Below are 26437 nucleotides of genomic sequence, written 5' to 3'. Positions count from 1 at the left end.
TCGTCACTTTGTGGCCTTTGTTGAGGCCCACGGCCATGGGGTAGCACAGGGCTGCTGCTCTCTGATGGCGGTGGGGCAGGAAGCCCTTATTTCTATGTATGTGTACATGTGTGTCTGCATGAGTATACACCACTCATACATGGGTGCCTGAGTGTCTAGAAGAGGATGCTCAATCTCTGGAGCTGGAGTTACAGGGAAGCTACCCCTGATGTGGGTGTTGGGAACTGACCTCAGGTCCACTGGAACTGCAGCAGATATTCTGAACCTCTGAGCCTTCCAACCCCCGGGAGAACCTTTCAAGAACATTTACTTATTACTGTGTGAGAGTGACCATGCCACTCTGTGTGTGTGGAGGGCAGGACAACTTTGTAAGCTGGCTTACTCCTTCTGCCTGGACATGGGTTCTGAGGACTGCACTCAGGCCAGCAGACTTTCGTCACTGGGCAGCCAGTGCTTTTACCTGCTGAGAGCTGTCAGCCGTGGCAGCCCTGTTTTTTCCATTTAATAAAACTCCCAATACATTCTGTAAGTGTTTCTTTTCCACACGGACTGTCAGCAAGCTGACAAAATTGCTTCCTCTAGCCCTCGTTATTTCTACAACTGGCTGAATCCACTACCTGACAGACCACAGATTTTACTTTACACTAAACTAAAACTTTCATAGTTTCCCTTGCTTCTTTCCATAGGAGCAGCTAGAAATAACCTCTGACTGAACCTAAATCACGAGGCCAGCACATGCCAGGAGACACAACGACAGGAAGTCAAAATAACAGGAATAGGCTGCTTCCTTTTTCTATCTGTCTTGGTTTCAGGCTGAGTGACTACAAAAGTACAGAGCAGGCTATAAGCTGCAGCTCTGTCCCAACTGCCTGTTCTGGAAGGGACTGCCACTTCACAAGTAGAACCCTCTCCCTTCCTCCAAGACATAACACCCCGCCCCCCACCCCCCAACACCACCACACAGATCCCAGAGTTCACAAGAAGCTGTCAGCCAAATGAGGAATTCACTGGCACCTGTAATTACCCCTCACACAATCCACAGCAAGAATGGAAGGGCACAGAAAGCTGTCTGGTGAACAGCTGACACCACATACTTTATGAGCTAGCCGATATATATGAGGTTCCAGATTTTCAGGAATGAAATTCAGGTATTTTATCACTTAAGATACAAGCTTTTCATTCTAAACATCCGGTTTGTGAACACTCCCCTATACAAATGGCCTTTCCCCTACTTGTGGCTCTTCCCCACCAGGGCATCCCATCCGTACGTCCCTCCCACGAGCTCCCACCAACCCTCATCTTCAGGGAACAAGCTGATGGGGAGAATGGAGAGGCTTTGGGAGTTTTCACCTACTAGGCTACAACTTAGTATTTTTCCATGTTATGGCTTTGTTCCCACAAACCACACTGTGGACATTATCCCCCAGGGCACACAAAGACCATTCCTGACGAATTTGGAGGTACTCCACTCTGATTCCATTGTAATTGTTGAAAATCTTAATCCCAATCCAGGGTTTCTACCCCCCTTTAATCATTCAGTTTCCAGATAAAACACACAACTTTTATTATTTACAATACAGCTTAAGAAGCACTAGAGCCAGGCAAATATCTACCCTCTATGCTGTTAGAATTTACCTTCCTATCAATAACCTGAGTGAGTACTTACTGTGTTTCATCTGGGCTGCTCTTAAATTGGCCAGCCCTCAGGGCCATGTTTTCATGACTCACCTAACCCAGAGCGGCTCTCTCTTCCTCCTCCTCTCTTCTCTCCCTAGTGGTTCTCCAACCCCCCAGGTTCTAGAACCTAAACCCTGCTTATGTCTCTTCTGTGCTTGCTGTCCAATGACGAAAGTCTGCTGGCCTGAGTGCATTTCTCAGAACCCATGTCCAGGCAGAAGGAATAAACCAACTCGCAAAGTTGTCCTGCCCTCCACGCACACAGAGTGGCATGGCCACTCTCACAGTAATGAGTACATTGTCTTTAAAGGAAAAGCTATACATTTCTCTCGGGCTAGAGACAGATGGCGCAGGGGTTCAGAGTACCCGCTGCTCTGCTGGCCTCTTTATTCACCAATCGAAAATAACTTAGGGGCAAGGAACACAGGGTCACTTGGTCTATGTAAGGACTCTCATTCTGGGGGCGACCAGGTCGTGGGGCCCAACACTTAGCACTACAATACATAGCAAAAGGCCGAATGCCAGCAGTAATTTTCTTGAGCAGACTCCTGTAAGACGCTACTAGGTTTCTGAGGTGGAGGTAAACGTCAGACTACATAGTGAACAAAAACATCGTTGTTTTAACCCAGCACCCAGGAGGCTACTAGGAATGTAGTGCAGTGCAGCGCCCCCAAACTCAGGAGGCTGAAGGAGGCAGAGGAGGGAGGGGGAGGGGGTAAGGAGGGGAGGGAGGGAGGGAAGGAAGGAGGAAGGAGGGAGGGAAGGAGGGGAAGGAGGGAGGGGAGGGAGGCAGGTGGGGAGGAAGGAGGGAGTGTCTCAAAATCTAAGGAACTAAATACTGATGACATTTAAATACTTAATGTCATTAGTCAATAAGAAATGAAAAATTAAAATGAGAAGCTGAGTGGTGGTAGTGCACGCCTTTAACCCCAGCACCCAGGAGGCAGAGGCAGGCAGATCTCTGAGCCTGGCAGGACTACACAGTGAGATCCTGTCTCAAACAACAACAATAAGTCAAACAAAACAAAGCCCCCAAACCAATCAGAGAAAGGAAGGAAGGAAGGAAGGAAGGAGGGAGGGAGGAGGGGAGGGAGGAAGGGAGGAAGGGAGGGAGGAAGGGAGGAAGGAGGAAGGAAGGGAGGGAGGGAGGAGGGAGGGGAAGGGGAGGGAGGGAGGGAGGGGAGGGAGGGGAGGGTGGGAGGAGAAGGAGGGAGGGGAGGGGGGAGGGAGGAGGGGAGGAGGGAGGAGGGGGAGGGGAGGAGGGAGGGGAGGAGGAAGGGAGGGGAGGGAGGGAGGGGGAGGGGAGGGAGGGAGGGGAGGAGGAGGGAGGGGAGGGAGGGAGGAGGGAGGGAGGGGAGGAAGGAGGGAGGGGAGGGAGGGGAGGGAGGAGGGAGGGAGGGAGGGAGGGAGGGAGGAGGGAGGGGGAGGGGAGGGGGGAGGGAGGGAAGGAGGAGGAGGGAGGGGGAGGGAGGAGGGAGGGGAGGGGGAGGGAGGGGAGGGGAGGGGAGGGAGGGGAGGGGAGAAGAAGGAAGAGGAGAGGGAAGAGGACGGAAGAGGAGGGAGAAAAAAAAAAGAGGGGGAAGAGGAAGAGGAAGAGGAGGAGGAGGAGGGGGAGGAGGGAGGGAAGGAGGGGGAGGGAGGGAGGAGGAGGGAGGGAGGGAGGGAGGAGGGAGGGAGGGAGGGGAAGGGAGGAGGGAGGGGAGGGAGGGGAGGGAGGAGGAGGAGGGAGGGAGGGAGGGAGGAAGGAGGAGGGAGGGAGGAGGAGGGAGGGTGCACATGTGTGCTAATGATGGCGGCAGATGTCTTCCTTGACTATCTTCCATCTCGCTTTGAGACAGATTCTATGTTGATACAGCTAAGTGGTTCTGTATCAGAGGAAGACATGTGGGTGAAATGTAGACTATGCCCAGCATAAGAGAAAAGCAAAGCATGTGCTCTGAAGTTGGTTAACAGTCAGTTCTGTTTCCAGAGGAAATGGCTACTGCTTTCAGTCTGTGGTCGTCCTCTGCAGCAGGCTCAGAGCACTCAGCAAGCCATTTTCAGTCTGCATGGATTACTTAACTGGGGCTTTCCTGCTGGACTGTGTAGTTCCACCCTGGGCTTCTGAGCAACATGATTCTCCTTTTCCATCGAGGGATTTTTATAGTCCCCTTGATCAGGAAAGTAGGTTTACTTTTGACTTTCATGAAGACTGTTTTTCCTTGGCACACGCTTATAATACCAAAAATTCACACATATAAGGTTCAATTAGGACAAAATACAGTATACATGTTCTCTTTAACAGCTAAGGTTCACATACGGGAAGACTGGATATTGCCTCATTGCAAACATGCTTTGGCTGCAACAGAGCAGGACAAGGCGGCTTCCATGAGTAGGAGAAGCACCCTACCTGGTGACTACAGGAGGGGCAGTGCATGGGACATGTGGCAACAATTTCAGAGAATGAATAAAGCTCTTTTACAATCCCAGCTCTACAGTCAGATCCACTTTACAAACTGTAGGACATTTATAATCTCACCCTAAAGAAACAAAACCTGCCAATGTGACCTGATATTCACTGAGAAGCAACAGGTAGCCATATGGTTTTGTTCAGAGAACAAAAACTTAAGTGGAAGTAGAAAAAGAGATTTTCCTTTCTGGAACACAACTATACGCTCAGTACTTGGGGGACAGAGGCAGATACATCCCTTGGAGGCCTGAGGTCCAGGATGGCCAGTGGAACCCTGTGTCAAAAAGCAAGGGTGGGAAGGAATGGCCTAGAGAGATAAAGAGATGGTCGGTGGTTAACTGGGCATACTGATCTTGCAGAGGCCCCGAATCTGGTTCCCAGCATCCACTTCAGATAGCTCACAACAGTTGTATTGCAGCTGAGAGGGATCCAATGCTTCTGGCTTCCCAGAGAACCTTCACTCATTTTTATGTGCTCATGCACACAAGTACATAATTAAAAAAAAAAAACAAACCATATCTTAAGAAGAAAAAACACCCGCCCCCCCAAAGACCAAAGCCTTTCAACTAAAGTATGAAATATGAACTAGTAACAAAGAATATCATGGTGAGTACAAAAATTCCAACAGGTATTTGTTGTTAAGAAAAAGTGTTGTAAGGCAGTAAGATCTTGGTATTGCTACAGAACCAACCAACCGAACAAACAAACGCTACCCCACAAATTAAATGAGATTTCTTTTTAACATCAGAGGCTGGAGAGATGGCTTCATAGGAACAGCAAGGTGGTCAGCAGGGCGGGAGTGACCCACACCTTTAATCTCAGTGCTCAGAAGGCAGAGGCGGGCAGAGTTCTGTGAGTTAGGGGCTAGCCTGGTCTACAGAGTGAGTTCCAAGACATCCATGGCTACACAGAAAAACCTTGTCTGGTGAAGAAAAAGCAGTCTGTAAGTCTAGTTTCAGAGAACCTGGTTTCCTCCTCTGGCTTCACAGGCACCAAGTATACCCACAGCACACATACAAACATGAAGGTAAGACACTCACGCACACAAATACAGATAAATCCGAAAGCACAACAACAAAGAACCTTGTAGATGCTTGGGTCAACTCTAACCACAGCTGTGAACAAGTCGGTCCCGGCAGATGTTTAAAGATGCGTGTGTGTGGCAGACCCAAACCGGCTGGAGGCTGAAACATATCAACAAGCAGCCACGGCTGCCTGTGGCAGAGTGGAGAGCAGTCTTTACCAACTCCAAACACTTCCTTCAAGCACTGTGGCAGTCTTAGGCCAATGCATCATCAGCAGTCATTTTATTTGTTCGACAAATATTTGATGCTAGGGATGTGGCTTAGTGACTGAACATGCATTCAGTGTGGCCACAGCCCTGAGTTAACCTTCAACAACAAAAATTACTACAACAAATATTTACCAAGCATCTACATCAAGCTTACGGGAGAGTGAATGGCGGAGTGACACATGCAGCAGGTGCCGTTCTCTGACCTCTCAGGCTAGGGAAACTGTCAGAGCAGAACTCGGGGCATGCTCTGATTCTCTCCGTTATAGGTGTCACCTCCCCATCAGTTCTGAGGGTGGGGGGTGGGGGGATGAAGACAGATGATGAGGGGGAGGAAGACCGAGCAACAGCAGGTACCAGGAGGGTTTAGACAGAGCTTAACCCTTTCCTGAAACGTCTTCTATTCTTACCAGATGAGGACAAGAAATGGGAAGGAGTCCTGAGACAAATCTGATAAAGTCGGCCTTTCTAGTCAGCACAATAAATCTGCCTGCCTCTTCCTCCCAAGCACCAGAAGTAAGGGTGTGCACCACCGCATTAAGCCTGAGATTCTCCACACAATTACACCAATACCACAGAAAATAACTCAAAACACAGGGTAAGAGTCAGTCAATCCTTGCTTCCCTCCTCTCCTCCCTCCATACCTTTAAAGCTTCTATAACAAGGTCCCTTGCTTCGAGTTCTCCTTCAAGAATACTGAACAGTGTCAGCAGTTCAGGCTTGCTGAGTTTTTCCAGATTCATCCTGAAACAAAGGCAAAAATCAGTCTACAGAAGAGGAACTTGATCAGAGTGAAGGAAAAAGACAAGATACAAGAGCAAAATGTACTGTATGATACCCTTTAGACCTGCAATTCAAAACAACACCAAAGTTTCCTGATGTTAATCATAAACTGAGCAGGAAGAAAAAAATAAAATCCACTGTAAATTATTGATTCCATCACCAAGATCAATTATTCATTACCTTTTCCAGGCTGGTTTGCAACCTGGGTCTCAGAAAGGTTCAGGAACTAATTTTGTCTGCTAGCAAATGAGGTAGAATTGTTTTCCACTGGGCGTCATTTCACTAAAGAATTACTGGATCCCCTAAAGATCGCCCAGTTTTAGGTAACCACACTTGATAACTGCACACAGAACATTCTAGCATCGCTCTTCTTTTGGTTGAATAAAGTTCAAGCAAAGGAAATGTTTGCTCAAAGTGTAGGAGCAGCTCAGAGGGTAGCAGAAACTAAATTGTTTCTGACAGAAAGTAGGGATCACAGTGTTTACACATGCTTCAGTAACAGACTTAAACACAAGCATATGCAAACAAACATCTATCTTCATCTTTTAAAAAGGTTTTTAAAAAACGTTTCTGTGTGCAGGTTTGTGCATGAGCACAGGGCCCATGGAGGCCTGAAGAGGGTACTGGATCCCTCTGGGCTGGCGTTAGAGCAGCTGTGAACCATTAGATGTGGGTGCATAGATCTGAGTTTGGGTACCCTGCAAGAGCATCAAATGCTCTTAACCACCAACCCATCTCTCCAGCCCTGTAGTCTGCTGTATGGCATGGGCTGGCCTAAAACTCACTAAGTAGTTTTGTTTACCTTGAATTCTCAACCCTGCTACCTCAGGCTCCAGAGTGCCAGGGGTGAGTCATGCCCAGTTATTCATATGCTTCTAGGCAATGCTAAACTACATTGTTTAGATAGTTCAATTAGCCTGGCTACTTCATCAAACTTAACTTATGACCATTATTTTGTTTTCCTGAGATATGGTCTAAGTAGTATAGCCTGGTCTAACCTCCTGTGTAGATCAGGCTGGCTTTAAGCCTCTAATGAGCCTTGGCCTTTACTTCCCAAGGCCAGGGTCACAGCAGGTACTACTTGTACATAGTGATGGCTTTCTTTCTTTCTTTCTTTTTTTTTTTTTTTTCCTTCTTTTTTTTTTTCCAAAGCTGGGGACTGAACCCAGGGCCTTGCGCTTGCTAGGCAAGAGTGATGGCTTTCTTAAAGACATCGTCATTCAATTATATCACATACTTGGACCACATTCACCTCTTCAGCCATTCTCCTTTCTCCCCCAACACTCGTCCCCTTCCTCTCAAATCTAGCTTCTACTCTCATGTCACATGGGTGTGGTCTGAGGTATCTATGGAAAAATCTAAAAGTGAGAAAAGTATTGTACTTTTTGTTTATTGTGCTTGATATGGTGATCTCTAGTTGCATTCATTTATTCTGCAAGTGGAATAAATTTATTCTTCTTTAAGGATGGATAAAATGCCATTTTGCAAAATACACATTTTCTTTACCCCTCAGATGTTAGCAGAAAGATCTCAGCTCATTATTATCTGGCTATTATGAACAGGAGTCCTCTGGGTGCTTACCCAGGAGTGGTGGAGCAGGGGTTAATTTTAGTTTTCTGAGAAACTGTAATACTGACTTCCATACCTGCAGAGTATATCTCAGTGCCCTGGACCACCTGCAGAGTCTAACTCTTAGGCTATCTTTCTTAGGCTTGTCTCCTTTCCCCTGCCCACCCTCTTCCTTCCCTGTCTCCATACAGGTATGGCTGGCCTCGAATTTGCACTCTCTTCCTGCTTCTGCCCCTGAAGTTCTGGAACCACGGGTATGCACTGTGATCACATTTGGCCCTATTACTGGAAGGGGCAATGAAATCTCAGTGCATTTATCTGTCAGCTAAGAATGTCAACTCTTTTTTTTTCACGTTTACTGGCCATCTGCATTTCTTCATTTACTGACAAGGTTGTTTTACTTTTTGGTCATTTTTACTTACTTTACATATGTTTATCTGTGTGTGTTGTATCTATGTGCACACCTATGTGCCATGGCATACGTATGGAGGTCAGAGGTCCACCTGTGGGGGTTGGTTCTCATTCCACCCTTTGGACTCCATTAACCCAGCTCAGGGTGCCAGGCTTGAGAGGAAGCTCTCCTTTTACCCTCTGAGCCATCCTGGCAGCCCAGGCTCTTGTATTAAAGCCTCATCCTCCAGTCATGGATAACTGGTAAAGCTTTCATCTGGCTCCCTGGCTGTCTCTTTCCTTGATTGTTTCCTTTGCTGCACAAACTTTCGAATTTCATGCCATCCCAGTTGCCAGTTATTTCCTGAGCTAACTAGAGTCCTTTTCAGAAACATCCATATCTTGAAATGCACCCCCACCCACAATGGTTTCAGGTCTTACATTGAGGTCTTCAATCCACCACACTCAACTGATTTCTGTACAGACTATCCAGTCTGCTTAGCACCATTTGCTGAGGAATATGTCTTTTCTCCAATGTATGTCTTTGGCATTAAGTGCCAGAGCTGTGTGGAATTATATCCAGGCGCTCTATCCTGTTCCACTGAGCCACATTTGGAGCTAGTAGCATGCTTCTTTTGTTACTGTGTCTCTACAGTGTAACTTCAGATCTGCGGTATGGGTACACAGTACAGTTTAACTGGAGGTATTGTAACTCCCAGCATTACTCTTCACTCAGGGTTGCTTGGTCTAGGTCTTCTGTAATTCTTTGTTTTTGGGTTGCTTTTCCTATTTATATAATGAGGAATGTTACTGGAGTTTTGATGTGGATTGCACTGATTCTGTAGATTACTTTTGATGAGTGTTATTTTTGTTGTATCAATTCTGCTGACCCATGAACACAGAAGATCTTTCCATCTTCCAGAGACTCCCCCAATTATTCTTCAGGGCTCTAAAGTTCTCACTGTAGAAAGCTTTTACTTCCTGGTTGGTCTCACTCCTTGGCATTTTAATTCTTACTTATTTTTGAAGCTGCTGTGAACAGGGCTGCTCTCCTGAGTCCCTTTTCACAGTGTCTGATGCCGGCACGCAGGAAAGGGACTGATTTCTATACTGATTTTGTACTTGGCTGCTTTGCTTGGTGTTTACCAGGTCTAAGAGCTGTTTTCAGTCAATTTATCTAACAAGTTCACATTTCTACAAGGATCTGTTAAACAGCGTGGCTCCTACTCAGTCTCCTGCCTCAGAACACAGGCAGACGTGCCTAAGAAGCCTCTCTGGCAGAGAGCACAGTTCTAGAGTTTATCGCCTCCAAGGGGGTACAAATACTATTTTCCTTCCATTTTTCCTTCCCAAACTGCAACTGTCACAGTTTTTCTTCAAAATGAAGGAAACATGATGAGTTCACATACTCTCCTTCACTTGAAGAGGCCACCAACTCCTCCAGGGCTGCTGTACTGAAGCACAAAGGAGAACACACACAGATGTACACGTCATTGTGTCATCAGAGCGTGTTCTAGTGTGAACCTGGAAATCTTTTACCACACAGTAAAATGTCCTTACTGTATGTAACTTTGGCTCTAACTGAACTCCCCCAGAGTGGATTCCCGCCTCTGGTGGGTCTCAGAGTCATATTAAAGATGTGCCACAAACTACTATGAAAATAAGAAAAGGAAAGAAAACAATCCCAACTAGAACCCCCCAACAAACTCAATAAAGCTGCCTGCCACTCCCGCCTCAAAGCCGTATCAGGAACAACAAAGAACACAGCCTTGGCAGCCACAGCGAGGCTTGACTCTTCCTATCTGAGTGACTGGGAGACTTCCTCCTACAGAGGCGTTTCAGGAAGACAGGGCTTCAGAAATCTTTACTTAGATGTCCAGTGCTGTTAAGGCCTAGCCTCCTTCCTTGTTTGTTTTGTTTATTTCTGAGATAGGGTCTTACTCTGTGGTCCAGACTAGACTAGCCATGAACTTACAGCACTCTTCCTGCCCTAGCCTCCCTTGTGCTGAAATCCCAAGTAGAAGCTCAGTAACTCGCCTGGCTCGATGACTTTAAAATTTGTTTTTCTTATCTACTTGTTGCTCTGTGCAGGGGTGGGAATGAGGAATGTGTGCCATGGTGTGCTGTGGAGAGCAGATGACAACCTGCAGGAGTCACTTCTCTCCTTTATTAGGTCCCAGGGATTGAACTTAGGTGACCAGGCTTAGACGAGTAATTTTATCCAATGAGCCATCTCACTGGTCCTGATTCAGTCATTACATATGTTAAGATTCTATCATTTATTTATGTGTGTGTGTACATCTGTGAGCGTGTATGTGCACGTGAATACAGGTGCCTATAGAGGCCAGAAGAGAGTGTTAGATCCCCTGAAGCTGGAGTTGTGAGCCACCCTACATGGACGCAGAGAACCAAACTCAGGTTCCATAAAAGCAACTAGTGCTCGCTCTCTTTTTCTTTTTTGGGTGGCGGGGCAAGGGGGTGGGTTCAAGACAGGGTTTCTCCGTCCTGGAATTAGTTCTATAGACTAGGCTGGCCTCCAACTCACAGAGATCCACCTGCCTCTGCCTCTTGAGTGTTGGGATTAAAGGCATGAGCCATCACATCAGGCTGTGGAACAAGCATTCTTAACCACTGAGATCTCTATCTTCCAGCTCCCTGCTTTAGTAATTAATAAGTTCCATTCATTTTCTATAGTGACTCCAAGGAAGGAGTTAGGAAAACTGCCCCTCTGTAGCTAGGACCACACCCAAAGGCCACAGCACCAGGAGGGAAGCATGGGGATCAAACACCTGGTGAGTCATGCTGGTTTCTAACTTTTTCATTCCCCACCAAGACCAGAGGTAGAGGGGATGTCCTACTATGCTCTTCCTTGCTCCTCCCATGATGCTAAGCAATAACGGGCAGATGGGAAAGGCACTCCCCAAATACCAATAGAGCCGAGAAAAGCAACTGGACACATAAGCACCAAGGCGAGAGGGCAGACACATGCTAAAGACAGCTGTTCACTCCCTTTCTTTTCTCCAACATGTTTAGAGTCTTCAAACATTTTTGTTTAGAGGTTCAAAAGTATGACTAAAAGCAGCGGTACCATCTCAGTAAAGCAGAGCGTTACTGAGGAGTGCAGAATGCTGGTCCTCCATTAGACAGGAGCAGTTAGATGGTTTTGAGGAACACATACTTAGCTGCTCTGGCCCTTTGTTTCATGACAGGTAAAAGAAAACAAATTAGGTGCTCTCCAAAGTCCCTCCTAGCTCTGCTCTAAATAAGCATAAAGCCTGGAGGTGAAGTCAGTGCCAGCCTGGCAGGGCCTGGGGTTTACCCTTACTGTACAAATTTGATTATACCCAAATCAAGTCTCTGACCTGTTACATCTCCATCAAAGGATAAAGTTCCTATCATCTTCAGAGTCACTCTAGCCTACACAAAAAAAATCCATTCTTTTATTAATGCTATGAAGAATAATGCTCTTGGGCTGGAAAGATAGCTCACTGGGTAAACTGCTTGTTGTATAAGCATAAGAACCCAACTTCAGATCCTCAGCACCCACATAAAAGGGTGGGGTATGGCAGCAAGCACCTGTAACCCCAGTCAGGACTGGAGAGGGGCGGGAAAGGCAGACAGATCTCTAGAGCCCACTGAGCCCTCTAGAGCTAAGCTAGCCAACTAGTGAGCACCAGGTTCAGTGAGCCACCGTGTCTCAGGAAATACAGTGAAGAACAATAGAGAAAGAAAGGCAGCCTTTGGCCTCTGTGTACACACACACACACACACACACACACACACACACACACACACACACACACACCTTACCCCTAAGACTTTATAAAATCACTTCTACACACAAACTTTAATACCTGGGACATTTTATTAATAATATCAACTCATTTCTCTTACTGTTTATAATGCTATACAAGCAGTATACAAGAAGAGGAAAGCCTCAGCTGTGTAACTCAAGGCCAACATATTCTAGTAATCTTTCTTCATAGATATTAAAACTTAGCAATTCTTTGCTAACCTATACTGAATATACTCAATTCTCATTGTAATACTTACAATAAATCTTGTCTGAATTACAGACATATCCAAACTGCATTATGGTTTAGCATGGCAGTGGTGTTCCTGTGGGAGAGTAGAGATGACACTGACCTGATAATTGGTGGCTGCACTTTAGTCCTCAGGTACAAAGTCTTAGAGGTTTCCTTCAGTTAAACTTTTAGAAAGTTGACAGATATTTAAAATGTTGTCGGCATGGTGGAAAAGTGTTCAACACTGCAAAACAAGAAGAAATTCATTGTCCATGTGACCATACAATGAAGAATGGGTGAGCCTCATTGGTGTCAACTAGGTCCACAGCTGGTAAAGCCCGATAGTAGATTGCTAATGACAACAGGAAGATCACCCAGGCCTCGGGCTGAAGCTGAATATGTACAAGAAACACCGGACTCTGACTTCTCTTTTGCAGGGGTAATTAGGGAGGGTGGTAGCTACTGAGAAACTTTTTCATTTTTTTTAAGACAGAGCACAGCATGTCCTTAAACTCAAATGATCCTCCTGCCTTAGCCTCCAAGATATGGAAATCTTTTCTGATGTCCAGTGCCATTTCAAGGACTACTCTCCCTGAACTGCCAAAAGCCTGTCTACAATAGACAACATGACTCATGTACAACACCACAACACCACGATGCACCTCAGAACACCAGAACTAGAACGTTCCACCTGCCACATCTGGGTAAGGAAATGTCTGCTCTTCCCGGTAACCTCAGAGACAAACCAACACGTGCCCATCTCCACTGTTTGTAAGGATGACCAAGCACTGCCAGCTTCTATTTTTCCCATGTCTACATGGTAAATGTTGGCTTATAAACAAATACTTTTGCTTATATTTTTCCAATAGTATTAAGCTAAAATAATAATAAAAAACAACCCCCCCCACACACAACATGAAAGATGTGAAATTGACAGAGAAAAGAAGGAGGCATGGGGAAAAAAGTGGGGCGAAGGGTGGGGAGGAAGGCTTGCTCAGAACACAATATACATGTATGAAAACTGCAAAGAATGAAATAGCAAAAACAAAAGAAAAAAAGAAAGTGGGGGCTTTAACTGTATTTCAATTTATTTACCAAGTCAACAGTTAAACTCTGGATCTCCCAGTTTAGGAGAGGAAGTGTGGGTCCATCACACAGTCAAGAGTAAATGACCAACAGCATGCAGGCCAACCACTAAACAAGCAATTCCAGCAATTTCTGTCAGCACACGGGCAGAACTATACAGCTCAAGGTTTTCAGGAAAAGGCTGCTCTTAATCCACAATCAATATCAGAGCCATCGCTGCCAGGTTCGGGCACGACACTCCACACTGCAGGCTAGACTCCTGTTTTCTGAGTGAGCTGTTACTCGCCACTGACAGCATCCACTAAGTGACTTTAAAACCAGATGCCAGCTTACTCTTTCCAGTAGAACCCTCCAAGACCCTGTTGGCCACAGAGTTTACACGCAGACACTTCTGTATAAGGAATGCTACAGTCCATAAATCTGAAGGAAAAACCACGTGTGAACAAGCTGTCTGGGTACGTTCTCACTGCCAGCTGACAGTGCTTTAAACTTTAGAGGTTTCTTTCCTTTTCTTTTTTTCCTCTGTGTAGCCTTGGCTGGCATTGAACTCACAGAGATCTGGCTGCCTCTCCCTCCCAAGTGCTGGGATTGAAGTACACATTATTATCGCCTGATCAGTTTTCTTAATAAAAATACATATAAACACATACAACAAAAATACCACATGTATTCCAAGGCCCTGAAACACCGAGGCCATGTAAAGGCTAAGCATGAGGAGTTTTTCACATCATGGTCTGTGACTCCAGACAAGCGAGCACACCATTTAGTCAGTCACAGCCTCCTCCCCCACCTCTCCAGCTGACAGCAGGAGACTGAGTCTCCCTGTCCCCTTCACCCGTTTTGTCTATCTTTTGAGGCACTTTTACTATGCAGTCTTGGCTGGCCTGGAATAGTCTTGAACTCAGAAATCCACCTGCCTCTGCCTTCTGAGTGCAAGAGGCCCTCTTTTTATTTTCTTTTTGAGAAAGATTTTGCTATGTAGTCCAGGCTGGCCTTTAATTTATCCCTCTGCTTCAATCCCTCAAGTACTGATCTTACAGGTGTAATCTACCATGCCTGGCCTAAGCGTGGCAACAATCGGAGAGGTTCGGGTATGAAGCAGGGACATACACATAGGCCACACCCCTCCCCTCGAGCACACGGCCTCAGCACCTCCCTAACTACCTGGCTGATTCAGCCTGGAAAATGTGTGGCTGTGCCCACTCACTTGTTCTCAGCCTTCCCGTCTCTGAATTAACACCCAAGCTCCTTGCACTCTGGTCCTCATTGTGCTTCTTGTTTCTCAACAAAGCCTGTGCCCTGGAACTGAACTAATCCTGCAGGACAGCAGGCACGGCTGTGTTTTTACCAGAGACAAGGTGGCAGAAAAGAAAACACCCCAAACAGTTTCTACAGGGTGGGGTGGGGCAGGGCGGGGCAGGGCGGAGAGCAGGTAAAGTGTTTGAGTCTAGTATCTGGGTGTGAGTATCTAGGTGCAAGTGAAGTAGTCAGTAATAAGGAACATGGAGAAAAAAAAACAAAACTCAACAGTTTAGATGAGTGTTAGTTCCTAACAGGGTAGCCTCAAAAACAAAAACAAAAATCCCATTTAAAAAGTCAACTCAATTTTAAAAATTCAGTCATTTGACTATGAGATCATTTTATTACACACTCAGATACTGAACTTAAGTAGCTCATACTTGGGCTAAAACTGTCTCACAGGCCATTCAGTGAGGTCTTAGAATCAGTAATTAAATATGACCAGAAAAATAAACTGAATTTGCTCCAAACATGTAGCCTGACATAAATCTGGATAAAACCAATATGGGTCAGTAACTTAAAACTCAGAGATAGTACACAAAATAGGTATTTTGCCATCTGTTGACATGATCTTAAAGGCCCAGTATACACCCGGGCATGTTGGTACACATCGATTATCCTAACACTTGAGGTGGGAGGCAGGAGGATTAGAAGTTCAAAGCCAGCCTGGACATAAATACCTAGTGGATTCAAGGGCTGTCTGGGTTATATGAGGCCTTTACTAAGAAACAACAACAACAAAAACAAAACCAGACCAAGTCAAATGAAAGAAAACCAGTATACGTGAGATATTAAGAAAATAAACAGGGACCACTGTGCTTAAAGTCACTAAGTCTAAATATGGAGACAGACACACTGTTGCAAATGAATCCGGGACTCCTTAGGAGGTGGAAAGTACTAGACTATCTCAAAAAGTTAAACACCCTCCATCCCCTGGTACTTCTGGGCTCAGCAGGGCTGCTTGTCTGTCTGTGGTAAGACAGCGACAGTGTTGCTCCAAATGGTCTCATGGATCAGGCCAGGGAAGAAAACCATGCCAACATGCTGTAACAAAATGATTTTCTGATTTTAAAATGTAGTTTTTAGCCAAGTGTGCTGGTGGGAGACTAAGGCAAAGGGGGTTCAGGAGAGGCCAGCTGCACAGCACGGTAATACTCGGGGGAAATCCCGTTTTACTACTAATTTCTTAAAAAATCCTAAAGTCAGGGTTGAGGATTTAGCTCAGTGGTAGAGTGCTTGCCTAGCAAGCGCAAGGTCCTCAGCTCCGGAAAAAAAAAAATCCTAAAGTCAAGGTACAAAACACAATTTCATTTTATGGAATTTTATAATATTAAGTAATATAAATTTAATTAGCAATACTTTAAATCAAGCTTTTCCCAGCTGAAGATACTACAAAACTATTTACATTTCTATCATATATGTTAATGGCTGAGCCCTTACCCAAGTTCATGTAGAATCTTAATTCCTAGAATTTCAGAATGTGACTGACTCTGAGGACACATGCAGAGCCCTAACCCATCTTCTTTCCTGGCAGTTTTGGTGACTGAACCCAGGGCCTTGAACTTGTTAGGCAAGTGCTCTACCCCTGAACTAACTCCCAGGCCCCACTTTTCAGAGGCAATTAAGTTAAAATGAGATCATCACACAACGTGCAGAGTGAGAGACTTGGGAGTACTCAGTCATAAATGAGATGTCTATCAAACCTCTCCCCTCAAGGCTCGAGGATCTAGTGTGAGAGAGGAAGTAGGAAGGCCAGAGGTGGCGAGTGAGTGACTCCAAGGAAACAGGGTCATCCGGATCCAGCACTGATGAGTTCAAGATCTATTGGACTATGAGAGCGCCCTCAAAACCTGCATCGGTTCAACAGGACAAGAGTTCAGCATGGAGAAAGGGGGGTGGACACAGGACTGAGAGGTCAGACTCCTTCACAAGGACTCACTCCTAACCTTCTCACCTATTAGCAATGGATATCAGGTGGGACAAGTTAAATCGGGTTTCTCTAACCCAGTGGTTAGATCACAGGGTAGGCCCAGTGCCCAAGAGAAGTTGGCCAATATAAAATGGACTCCATGTTGTTTTTGTTTTTTTCTTATTGAGTTTATTTTTGTTTTGTTTTTCAAGGTGATTCTTATTTTTTTGGAGAGAAGAGAGAATGAACAAGAAGTTAGATGGTGGAAGGTAGGAAAGGGAAACAATATGATCAAAATACATGTAAAAAAGCTTAATAAAAACTTGGTAATAAGACTGGTGTTCTTATGAGAGAAAATAAGAATACAGACCAGTCAGGGAAAGTACAAGGTGAGAATCTGATCAGAACAATGCTCTAAGCTTTGAGCCAAAGATAACAATATGTGAAAAAATAATCTTTTTATTTAAACCACCCATTTAAACTGTGGTGGCTACTTACTTCTGTTTGTTTCCTGTGTCCTGGTTGACCTGGAGCTTGCTATGTAAAGTAGGCTGACTTCAAACTTACAACCTTCCTGCTCTGCTCCCAAGTGCTGGGGCTACAACTGTGTCACTGGACCCTGCTTTCTATTCTTATTGGGGGAGGGGTGTTATTTATATATTTTATGTACACAGGTGCTTTGTCTGCATGTGTGTCTGCACACCAGAAGAGGGCATCAGATTGTGTGCTGCCATGAGGGGCTCCTAAATGCTAAGTCATCTCTCCAGTCCCACTTTCTCCTCTTAGAGTACACCTGAAGAACTAGATCTGAGCTTCCCCTAGCATGGGAGGACGTACGGTTATCGCACCCTTCCTCCCATGGCTGTACCTTTTTCCCTAGCCATGCGGTAAACAGCATTACAATAAAAAGAATGGTTTGAAAAAACAGTTTAGAGATTGGGCATTTCAGGACCCTGTGAATTATCCTGAAAGACATCTGACTCATGCACAAAGGGAGAATAACAATGGTGCTGACGACCAATACATCTATTTACCTAGCCCTGAGGGCACCTCTAGGGTCCAGCTCTGCAGATACTTCTTCAAGGTCAGCACTGAAGCCCTGGGGTACTGAGTGCAAGGCAGATTCAAGGACCCCAGACTCTGAAGGCTCACAGTAAAAAAGCTTATTGTGAAAACAAAACATTCATCACCAGCACATCAGCCCTCTACAGCATAACTTTCTAAGACTTCAAACAAGAAGGAAAAAAAGATAAGCATTTATTGAGCTAAACAGGGATATATGCCAGGCATTTCTAAGTGCTTGACATACGGTATCACAATCATAACGGCAAAGCAGAGGCACAGTGGCTGAACGACTTGCTTAAACAGTCCTGTAGCTAGTATGTGGAAGAAACTGAATTTGAACCTAGAAAATTTGACTCCAGAGGCTTCCTTGGAAATTACTGCTCATGGACCTCACTTTACCAGCCTTAGGCGATGGAACGACCTCAGAAATAATCTAGTTTGGCTTCTTTTACATATGAGGATTACATGAGCACAGTTATCGAGAACCAGGTCAAGCACCGACCACTTAAAATTTGTATTCCTTCCTTCTATCCACCCACCCACCCATTTCTTTGTGTGTGTGCATGTGTGCACATGCCATAGTTTTTGTATAGAGTTCAGAAGACGACTTGCCAGAGCTGGTTCTCTCCTTTTATCATGTGGTACCCAGGACTGAATACAGGCCATCAGACTTGGCAGGAAATGTCCCTAACCACTGAGCCATTCTGCTGGCTCCACCTCTCATTTCTAAAATCTAGTCTAACTTGCTGTTTCAGATACTGTGATCAAGCTCTGGTTTGGTGGGGTCCTTGGGGTCTTCTGTGTATGTATCTATTCATCTCCCTCTCATTCTCTCTCATATGTTGTCAGCAAGATTTACATGTGTACTGAAGAGCACTGGAAGCAGCCTTATGCCCATAAACAAGCAAGTATTTCTTCCTCTGTATAAGAATTCCAGGCAGAACTACTGAAGAAACAGCTCTGTTAACCAGGCACAGTGGGGTATATCTGTAATCCCAGCACTCAGGAGCCTGAGGCAGAAGATTACCACAGGTTCAAGGCAAGCCAGGACTACCCAGTAAGACTTAGCTTCAGAAAGACAACCCTGTCTGTCTACCTGAGTATCTGACTACACCCTTTCACTATTACCAACATAAGACCACACCAGAAGAACCACATAGTTTTAGCTTCTGGAATGGGTATGAATGAAAATTAGTAATAGTTTTTAAAAACATTTTTCATTGAAATGTTAGGAGATGACGTATATCTTTAAACACCAGATTATCAGAAGTTTGAGCTAATTTGGTACCTGATAGTTAGTTTAAATGAAATCAGATTGAAGCCTAACATAGCTGTCTATCTTTTAATCTTACCCACTGAGTCCCAGAAAACTCTGCTTTTCTGAAACAAAACCAGAGCAAGGGAACAATGGATGTGTAGGCTGGTTTTATTTCCAGTAAAATGCTTCATGGGTCACAATTCTTGAGGCTGCCTGAATGGAAAAACCCTTCGACTGCTACGCTGGATGAAGGCACTGGCTCCATAGGGACTGCAAAGATGAAATCCCAGTCTAGAGGACTAACCGAAGAGCCAGGACGATCTGGGTCTAAACTATGCTACAGCCTTTGTCCTGATCTGCAAAAACCTGCACACAAGCCTAAGGCAGTGGTTCTCAACGTTCCTAATACTGTGACCCTTAAACATAATTCTTCATGTCGTGGTGACCCCCAGCCATAAAATGATTTCGTTGCTACTTCATAACTATAATTTTGGTAGTTATGAATTGTAATATAAATATCTGTTTTTCAATGGTCTTAGGCAGCCCCTGTGAAAGGGTAGTTTGACCCCCAAAGGGTTAAGCCCACAGGCTGAGAAACACTGCTCTAACTTAAGTATAGCTTTAACAGTTTGTTGTCACCTGCATACTTCCAACAAACAGAAATGTCCTCTGCTCCAGGTCCCTCAGGGGAACCAGTCTCCTGGGACACTGACGCCTGAGCTGTAGATCACCACTATACACTGCGTGACATTGCATCCCCGAGGAGCATCCATCTGAGTCCACCCAAGGCGGATTTCCATCATTTGTTGTTCATGCTCCTTTCCCATGGAGCATCGCTGTCTACACTCATATGTCTGACTTACAAGTCAAACAAATTATTCCCTCTTGATCCCAACCCAGCGGGTTGACCTGATCCAAGGGCAAGATGGCATCTCCGGTTCCCTAAAAAGCCGCTTTATGGATAAGGATACTCTTCTGCCTGGATCAGCCCTTTGTGCCTTTTGCAACAAAAATGAAAGGCAAAAGTATGTCTCCGCTTCTAATGAAAATTTTTTACAGCTTTTCATCAAGTTACAACTTTTAACTTGCAATAGGGTTACTAAAAATACACAGCTAATGCTGACATCAGACATGCAACAGAAATGAACACAGCTCCGAACTCAGGAGCCGCTATCCCACTCTAGTCTATCAATTTATCCATTTACACATCTACTTAGCTGCTTCACAAGATTCAGAATTCTGTGAACAGCTATTCTGTCTGGCAGAAAGAGGAGGAGGAAGTGGGAGGAATTTACTTACAGTAACTTGGAGACTGATTCCATTTAGGGGGTAAATAGGGGAAATAATCCAAACTCAGCAGAGGTTTGGAGACTCAGTGACAAATGACAATGTGGTCAATAGAAACAGGGATGTTAGAACAGGAACTGGCTTTAGTGGGAAATGATGACTTCGAGATGAGACAGGCTGAGTAAGAACTAAGTACCCCCAAGAGGAACCTGTGGGAGTCAGCTAGCAAGCATGCTGAGAGCCAAGGGCTCAGGACGTGGGATCTTAGAAACAACTACTTTGGTGTCTCCCATCTACAGACATGGGGTAAGGCTGATGTACAGGCCTGGAGTTGTACCCTTTAACACTAGACCACTTAAAACAGACTACAGCCTGGCCTGGTAGCACAGACCCATGATCCCAGCTACCTGGGAGTCTGAGGCAGGAGGATCTCAATTTCAAGGGTTGTCTGGACTACAGAGTGAGTTCAAGCTTGGGCAATTATTTAGTGAGACCCAGGCTCAGTTTAAAAAAAAAAAAAAAAAAAAAAAAAAAAAAAAAAAAAAAAAGAAAAGAAAGAAAAAAAAAAGGAAAGAAAAAGGCACATCAGAGGCTGGAGCTCAGTGGTTAAGAGCACTGATTGCTCTTCCAAAGGTCCTGAGTTCAAATCCCAGCAACCACATGGTGTCTCACAGCCATCTGTGATCAGATGACCTATTCTGGTGTGTCTGAAGACAGCTACAGTGTAAAATAAATAAATAAACAAACAAACAAATAAATAAATAAATAAAGGCACATCGTCCCTCACAGCCTGCACTCTCCTCCCACTTCCCCATAATTTTCTATGTCCTCCTTTTCTTAGTGTCTGTAATCCCTATCACCTTTTTCCTTTTCTGATGTGTCTGTCTCTGTGTGTATGAGAGACATGTTTGGATGTGTGCAAACGTGTGTGCATGTGGAGGCCAAAGGCCAGCAGCAGGTATCTCCTAAATCACCCTTCGCCTCATATTTGAGACAGTCTGTCATGGAATCTGGAACTTCCTGGCTGGCAAGGCTAGCTGGTCACATGCCCCAGGGATCCTCTGGTCTCTGGTTCCCTAGTGCTGAGCCCACAGGCTTGCAGCTGCACTGGCTGTTTGTGAGGGTGCTGCAGAGCAAAACTCTGGTCTTCACACTTATGCAATCAGCACCGACTAACAGAGCCAACTCCCTAGTCCCTTGTGCCTTGTTAGAGCAATATATCCTCGGCACCCCTACCCGGTCTCCTGGACTCCACACATGGTCCCACGCATCTAAATGCTCACTAGGCTCTGAGTCAGGAGTCTAAGTTTTTGTGTTCACTAATTTTCCTTTCTCGTTCCTATTAAATGTATGAACACTTAGGGGTTGTCTTCTTTGTGGCTGTAAAGTCGGGATCCTTTTAGCAGCAAAGACATGTTGAGATGGAATGCATCGATGCACTTGATACACTGAGTTTGGATAGACTTTGCCTTCTTTACTCCAAAGCTACGACATGAAGTCCTTGTCTTCAGTCCCCAAACCCTTGCCGCCCTCCACATCCATTCTCAATTCCCCATCCTTATTTCTTCCCCGTCCATTCTTGATTGGTTTTCAACTTATTCCTTTCTTTTACACTAGTAGGGAAGGTAGTCTTCAAAAGTAAGAAAAAATGCTTTAAATCAAAATTATCGTCAAAAATGTCTTAAGTCTTATAGAAGATAATATAGCAAGCACAGAACACACAAAACCATTCTTAAGTTGCAGGATGGCAGCATTTGGAGTGGAACAACTGGTAATTTGAATCTCTTGCCTTTTTACACACACACACACACACACACACACACACACACACGCGCAAATGAGATCTGAATGCACAACTACATGTTATCAAAAAAAAAATCATTGACTCAGATGTGCTATATGATGACCTATGCAACTGTTTCCCTCCATTTAGGGACCTCAGCTATTCAGATTTGTCTTATTTTATTATGTATATGAGTGGTTTGCCTACAGTGTACCTAAGTGCTAGTAGAAGTCAGAAGGTTGGAACCTCTGGAACTGCAGTTAAGGATGGCTACGAGCCTCCATGTGGGTCCTAAGACTGAAGCTGGGTCCTCTGTAAGAGCAACACTGAGTGTCTCTCCAGCCTAAACCATAGCTATTTACAGACAAATCTAAAACAAAACCAACCAACAAACACTACTTCACTTTTGCTAAAGTAGACTTTTTTCTTCTTTCTCTCTTTCATTTGGACGAGGGTGGTCTGGAAGGAGAGTCTCTTGCCTCACCTCCAGAGAGCAGAAAGGGGTGTGCACATGAACTTCCATAACCCACACGCCAAGTGCTAATAACAACGTCAATGGCTGTTGATGACTGTTTCCTAGGACGCACCTTGCTTAGTAGACTATACAAATGTGCACACAGTAGGTTCAAACAATGTTTAAAACTAGAAAAGTCTTCTGTTTCTAGCTCACAACTGAGGGGCTTTGAACTAGAAATAGCCTCTCTTCACCTCACAGCACTAAACAGTGCAATGGCAGCCTCTAAGAAACACCAAAGAACAACCGAGAGCTGAACTCTTGTAAGAAAACTAACTGGTAGCCTCATCCATGTGATTCTGATCAGATTCTGAACAGATCTGTAACAAACCAAGGATATGGCACTCCCCACGAGAGTCTGAATGATTACTGTTAGGGACCCGTGATGTCCTGTGCACTGTTAATACCACTAGGGTAAACCAAAGCACAGAAATGGGGGTTGGAGGGTATGGCTCAGGTGGAAGGTTTGAAGTTCAAGCCCCACCCAGCACAAGGTTAAGAGGGAAGCACAAAACAAAGCCTCCCAAAAACCTTAAAGGAGACCAGTTGTCTTAGTTAGGGTTTCTACTGATATAATAAAATACCACAATCCAAAGCAACTTAGGGAGGAAAGAAAGGGTTTATTTCATCTTACAACTCTTAGGTCACACTCCAGCACTGAGGCAGGAACTCAAGGTAGGAACCTGGACTGAGAAAATGAGGCAGAAGCCATGGAGGATCAGGAACACCACTTACTGGCTTGCTCAGCCAGCTTTCTTATAGCACTCAGACTCAAGCCTAAGGGGAGCACCGCCCAGAGTGGGCTGGGCACTCTCAACAACCACCACTAATCAAGAACATGCCCTACTGGCTTGCCCACAGGCCAATCAGATAGGGACATTTTCTCAACTGAAGTTTCCCTCTTCCCAGATGCCTCTAGCGTGTGTGAAGTTGACATAAAACTAGCCAGCACACTAGGGTCAAATCAAATACTCAGAAACTACAATAAAAATTAACCAACAGTTCCTAGAGTGTTCTCCAGAACTCACCCCACCTCCACTAGGTCAGATTCTTATACATATATATCTTTAAAATAACTACAATTGATCATGTTTGTAAGTCTGGCTCAGAATTCATGACAGTAAACATATATATAGTACCTAACCAGAGATATTTTCTCATAGGAAAGTCAATATTTTAGCCACTTCAGATATTGCAATTTCCTATCATGTCAGATAAGGAAAAATCAAATTACACAAAGACAAGAAGATGGTTTAACAAGATGTGCCATACTTTATCAGTTTGTTATCTGTCTAGTTTGACTCTTATGTGAGAGCTTTAAACTAAATTCAGTGTTCCTATTAGGCACCGTGGAAGCTACAAGAACTTTATGCAGTCAAAGAATAATTTAATGAAATGCACTAAACCTACACACACAAACTGTCTGCACACAATGCTTTTTTCATCTAACATGACCAAAAATGACAGTGAAAAGGTTATCGGAAAGAATTCTATCAGAGTTGAACATCATAGTACACGCTGTAATCCCAACAGGAGGGGAAGCCACCCTGGGCTACACAGTTTTCAGAAGCATAAGGAGACACAGTAGCACTCTTGATGAAACAAAACAAAACCAGCCCTCCAGATCAAAGGTATATTAAGCAGCTCTTGTTTATTGTGCCAAAACATCAGTGGCTTTATTCTGCTTTTCCTCTGTTTGTCAGGGTCCTGGAAATCACTACTCCTTAGGTTTCCCGACGTCTCCTACCTGGATTTATTTCCTGTTCTCCACTCATGTAATAAGATACATCTTTTGGGGGTTTTCTATTTTACTTCTAGTTTTTTTTTTAAACCCCTGATGCTATTTCTGGGATAATGGATCTCTCCTTCCTATGGCAATAAACTTTGTGTTTGCAGGAGAGACCCTGTATACAGTTTCTTCTTTGTGCTTCCTTTCTCTAGGTGTCTGGAAACAATCACAGAGCCCTAGAGTGGCTCTGGAACCTGACTATTCAAAACTAATTACCTTCAGGAAGTCTACTCAGGAAGGCTACAGACAACAGCCACTACAATCGCCCTCTGTGACTGCAACTCTGCACCTCACATCTGTCGGCTATAAATAACCAACAGTAAAGTGAACTCAAGATCAAAATTTAAAATGCCAAAAATATAGAAAAATTAATAGGTGGTACTGCTAGCCACAGCTAGTGGTTAGAGATTCGATGACATTAACATCAGGACAGTCATTTGTACCTTTCAACTGCTAAAATGCTGAAGACTTTAGTGGATCCTTACAGGGTCTACAGAGACATGAAAACAGAATTCACAAGGCTCTTGTTTCTGAAATTGAAAACTACCTTTTATTTTAATGCTTTAAATTTTGGTTGATGATGCGGGCACACTAGACATATCATATCACATGTAGATACGTTTTCTTTGAGGATAAAATCCCATTATAAAACAGGGGTGAGACAGTACTCAGAGGCCACAGGACCAGATTAATTATAAACCTAGCCAACTGAACCTGAATTTTGTTCAAATACTTCCTGTCTTTTGTTTCAACCTGCCGTACACCTTCAAGGTTAACTGCAGTCTCCCGGAGCAACGGACCAGCCCACTACAAACTGAGAGATGGGGATTCCTACTGCAAAGGCATTTACTGACTCCTCCACACCGTTTCATTTGAAAATATGGTATTAATAACTGACTGTCAAACAATACACACTGCATTCCTACCCACACAAGGCTAACTCTGCTGAAAGCTAACACACCCACCTTGCTATGAAATATGCGGATGCTTTCCTATTAAGTTCTCAGGGAAGAAACCGGGTAGAAAGCAAAACTGAAAGGCAACTCAAACCTAAAAATCCCCCAAAAGCTGGCTTCTCCCACAAGAAAAATAAAGGGCGAGGAAGGTACAAAGGGCGAAGGGAAGAAGGTAATACATGATTTAAGCCGGGGAACTCTCAACACTCAACAAGACAACACAGGATCTGGGGGGACCGTAGGAGCAATCAGAGGCTGGGGGATGGGAAAAGCTAAAGAGGGGAGAAGGCCGCTTTGGCTGTTGGAGGTGTCTGTCTGGGTCTCGTCTTTTTTTCCCTCCCCCTCGCCCATCCCTCATAAGAACAACGCTTTTTTTTTTTTGTTGTTGTTTTTTTCTTTTTAGATCGTATACAGCACCCTAGTTCTGGACCCAGGCTTGCCAGCAGGGGCAGGTGTGGGAAGGGATGCCTGGACTTGCGGGGGTCCAATATAGGGGTGGGGGCTGCAGCTTAGAAACTGCACCCACCAGTCCCTCTCCGAGGCTAGGGCTGGGCAAAAGGCGACATGGAGTGAGACAGGTCAGGGGGAGACCCCTGCTAAGGGGCGGAGGCTGGCGAGAGACAATGAACAGTCGCGAGGACCCTGGAGGATGCCGCGACGCCTCCTCGGGGAATCCCGGGATCTGGAGGCGGCGGCCCCGCCCCCTAAGGGACCATCCCTACCCCGACAGGGACTGCTGCTGAAAGCCATACACGCTCCGGGCCAGGAGGCTCTCTCGGAGACCCGGCCACCCAGCACCGCAGAGCCCGGACCCCGCGCTCCGTACCTGGCCTCGGCGCTCCGGGATCCTTCCCCGCCGCCGCCTCCGCCGCCCGCTCCCCATCCCCAGCCTCCCAGGACCCGCCCCCTCATCCGCCGGCGGCAGTGACCGGCAGATACCATAGCCAATCATAGTCTTGCCCTTGCGGCTCTGCAGCCAATCCTCGCCGCCTGAAGGCTGGGCTTCTCCAAAGTCATCCCGGCTCCTCCTGGGGCTGCAAGATCCCTTTTGTTTGGGAGAGCCAGGCTGGGATTGAACTGGCGTCACTTCCGGGAGGAAGTACCACCTCTGGTCGGCTGGAGTCTGAGTTCGCTCTGCTCTCCGCCTGGGCTCTTCAACTTTTCAGGATCCTGAGAACACCTTGTGGTGGCTTAATTGGGGGTTTATCCAAAATGTGAATAAAAGAAGTGAGTTTTAGCGTTTGTTTTAGAATTAGTTGTTGAAAACCTAGTAACGTGTCTTCTTTGCTTCTCTCTCTCTCTCTCTC

General features: G+C 45.2%; 1 protein-coding gene across 1 annotated transcript in view; it reads right to left on the bottom strand.

Moving 5' to 3' along the window:
* Window positions 1-26017, bottom strand: part of Cttnbp2nl (CTTNBP2 N-terminal like) — a 46912-nt gene extending 20895 nt beyond the window's left edge. Inside the window, exons 1-3 of the mRNA XM_032897567.1 lie at window positions 25957-26017; window positions 12306-12428; window positions 6062-6161 (exon numbers count right to left, since the gene is read on the bottom strand). Coding sequence (XP_032753458.1) covers window positions 6062-6160 — 99 coding nt within the window. The 5' untranslated portion in view covers window position 6161; window positions 12306-12428; window positions 25957-26017. The remainder of the gene's footprint in view (window positions 1-6061; window positions 6162-12305; window positions 12429-25956) is intronic.
* Window positions 26018-26437: the final 420 nt, after the last annotated feature.

The sequence above is a fragment of the Rattus rattus genome, chromosome 3, assembly GCF_011064425.1.
Source record: "Rattus rattus isolate New Zealand chromosome 3, Rrattus_CSIRO_v1, whole genome shotgun sequence".
In the NCBI taxonomy this organism is placed as follows: domain Eukaryota; kingdom Metazoa; phylum Chordata; class Mammalia; order Rodentia; family Muridae; genus Rattus; species Rattus rattus.
This window is presented reverse-complemented; position numbering and strand designations above follow the sequence as displayed.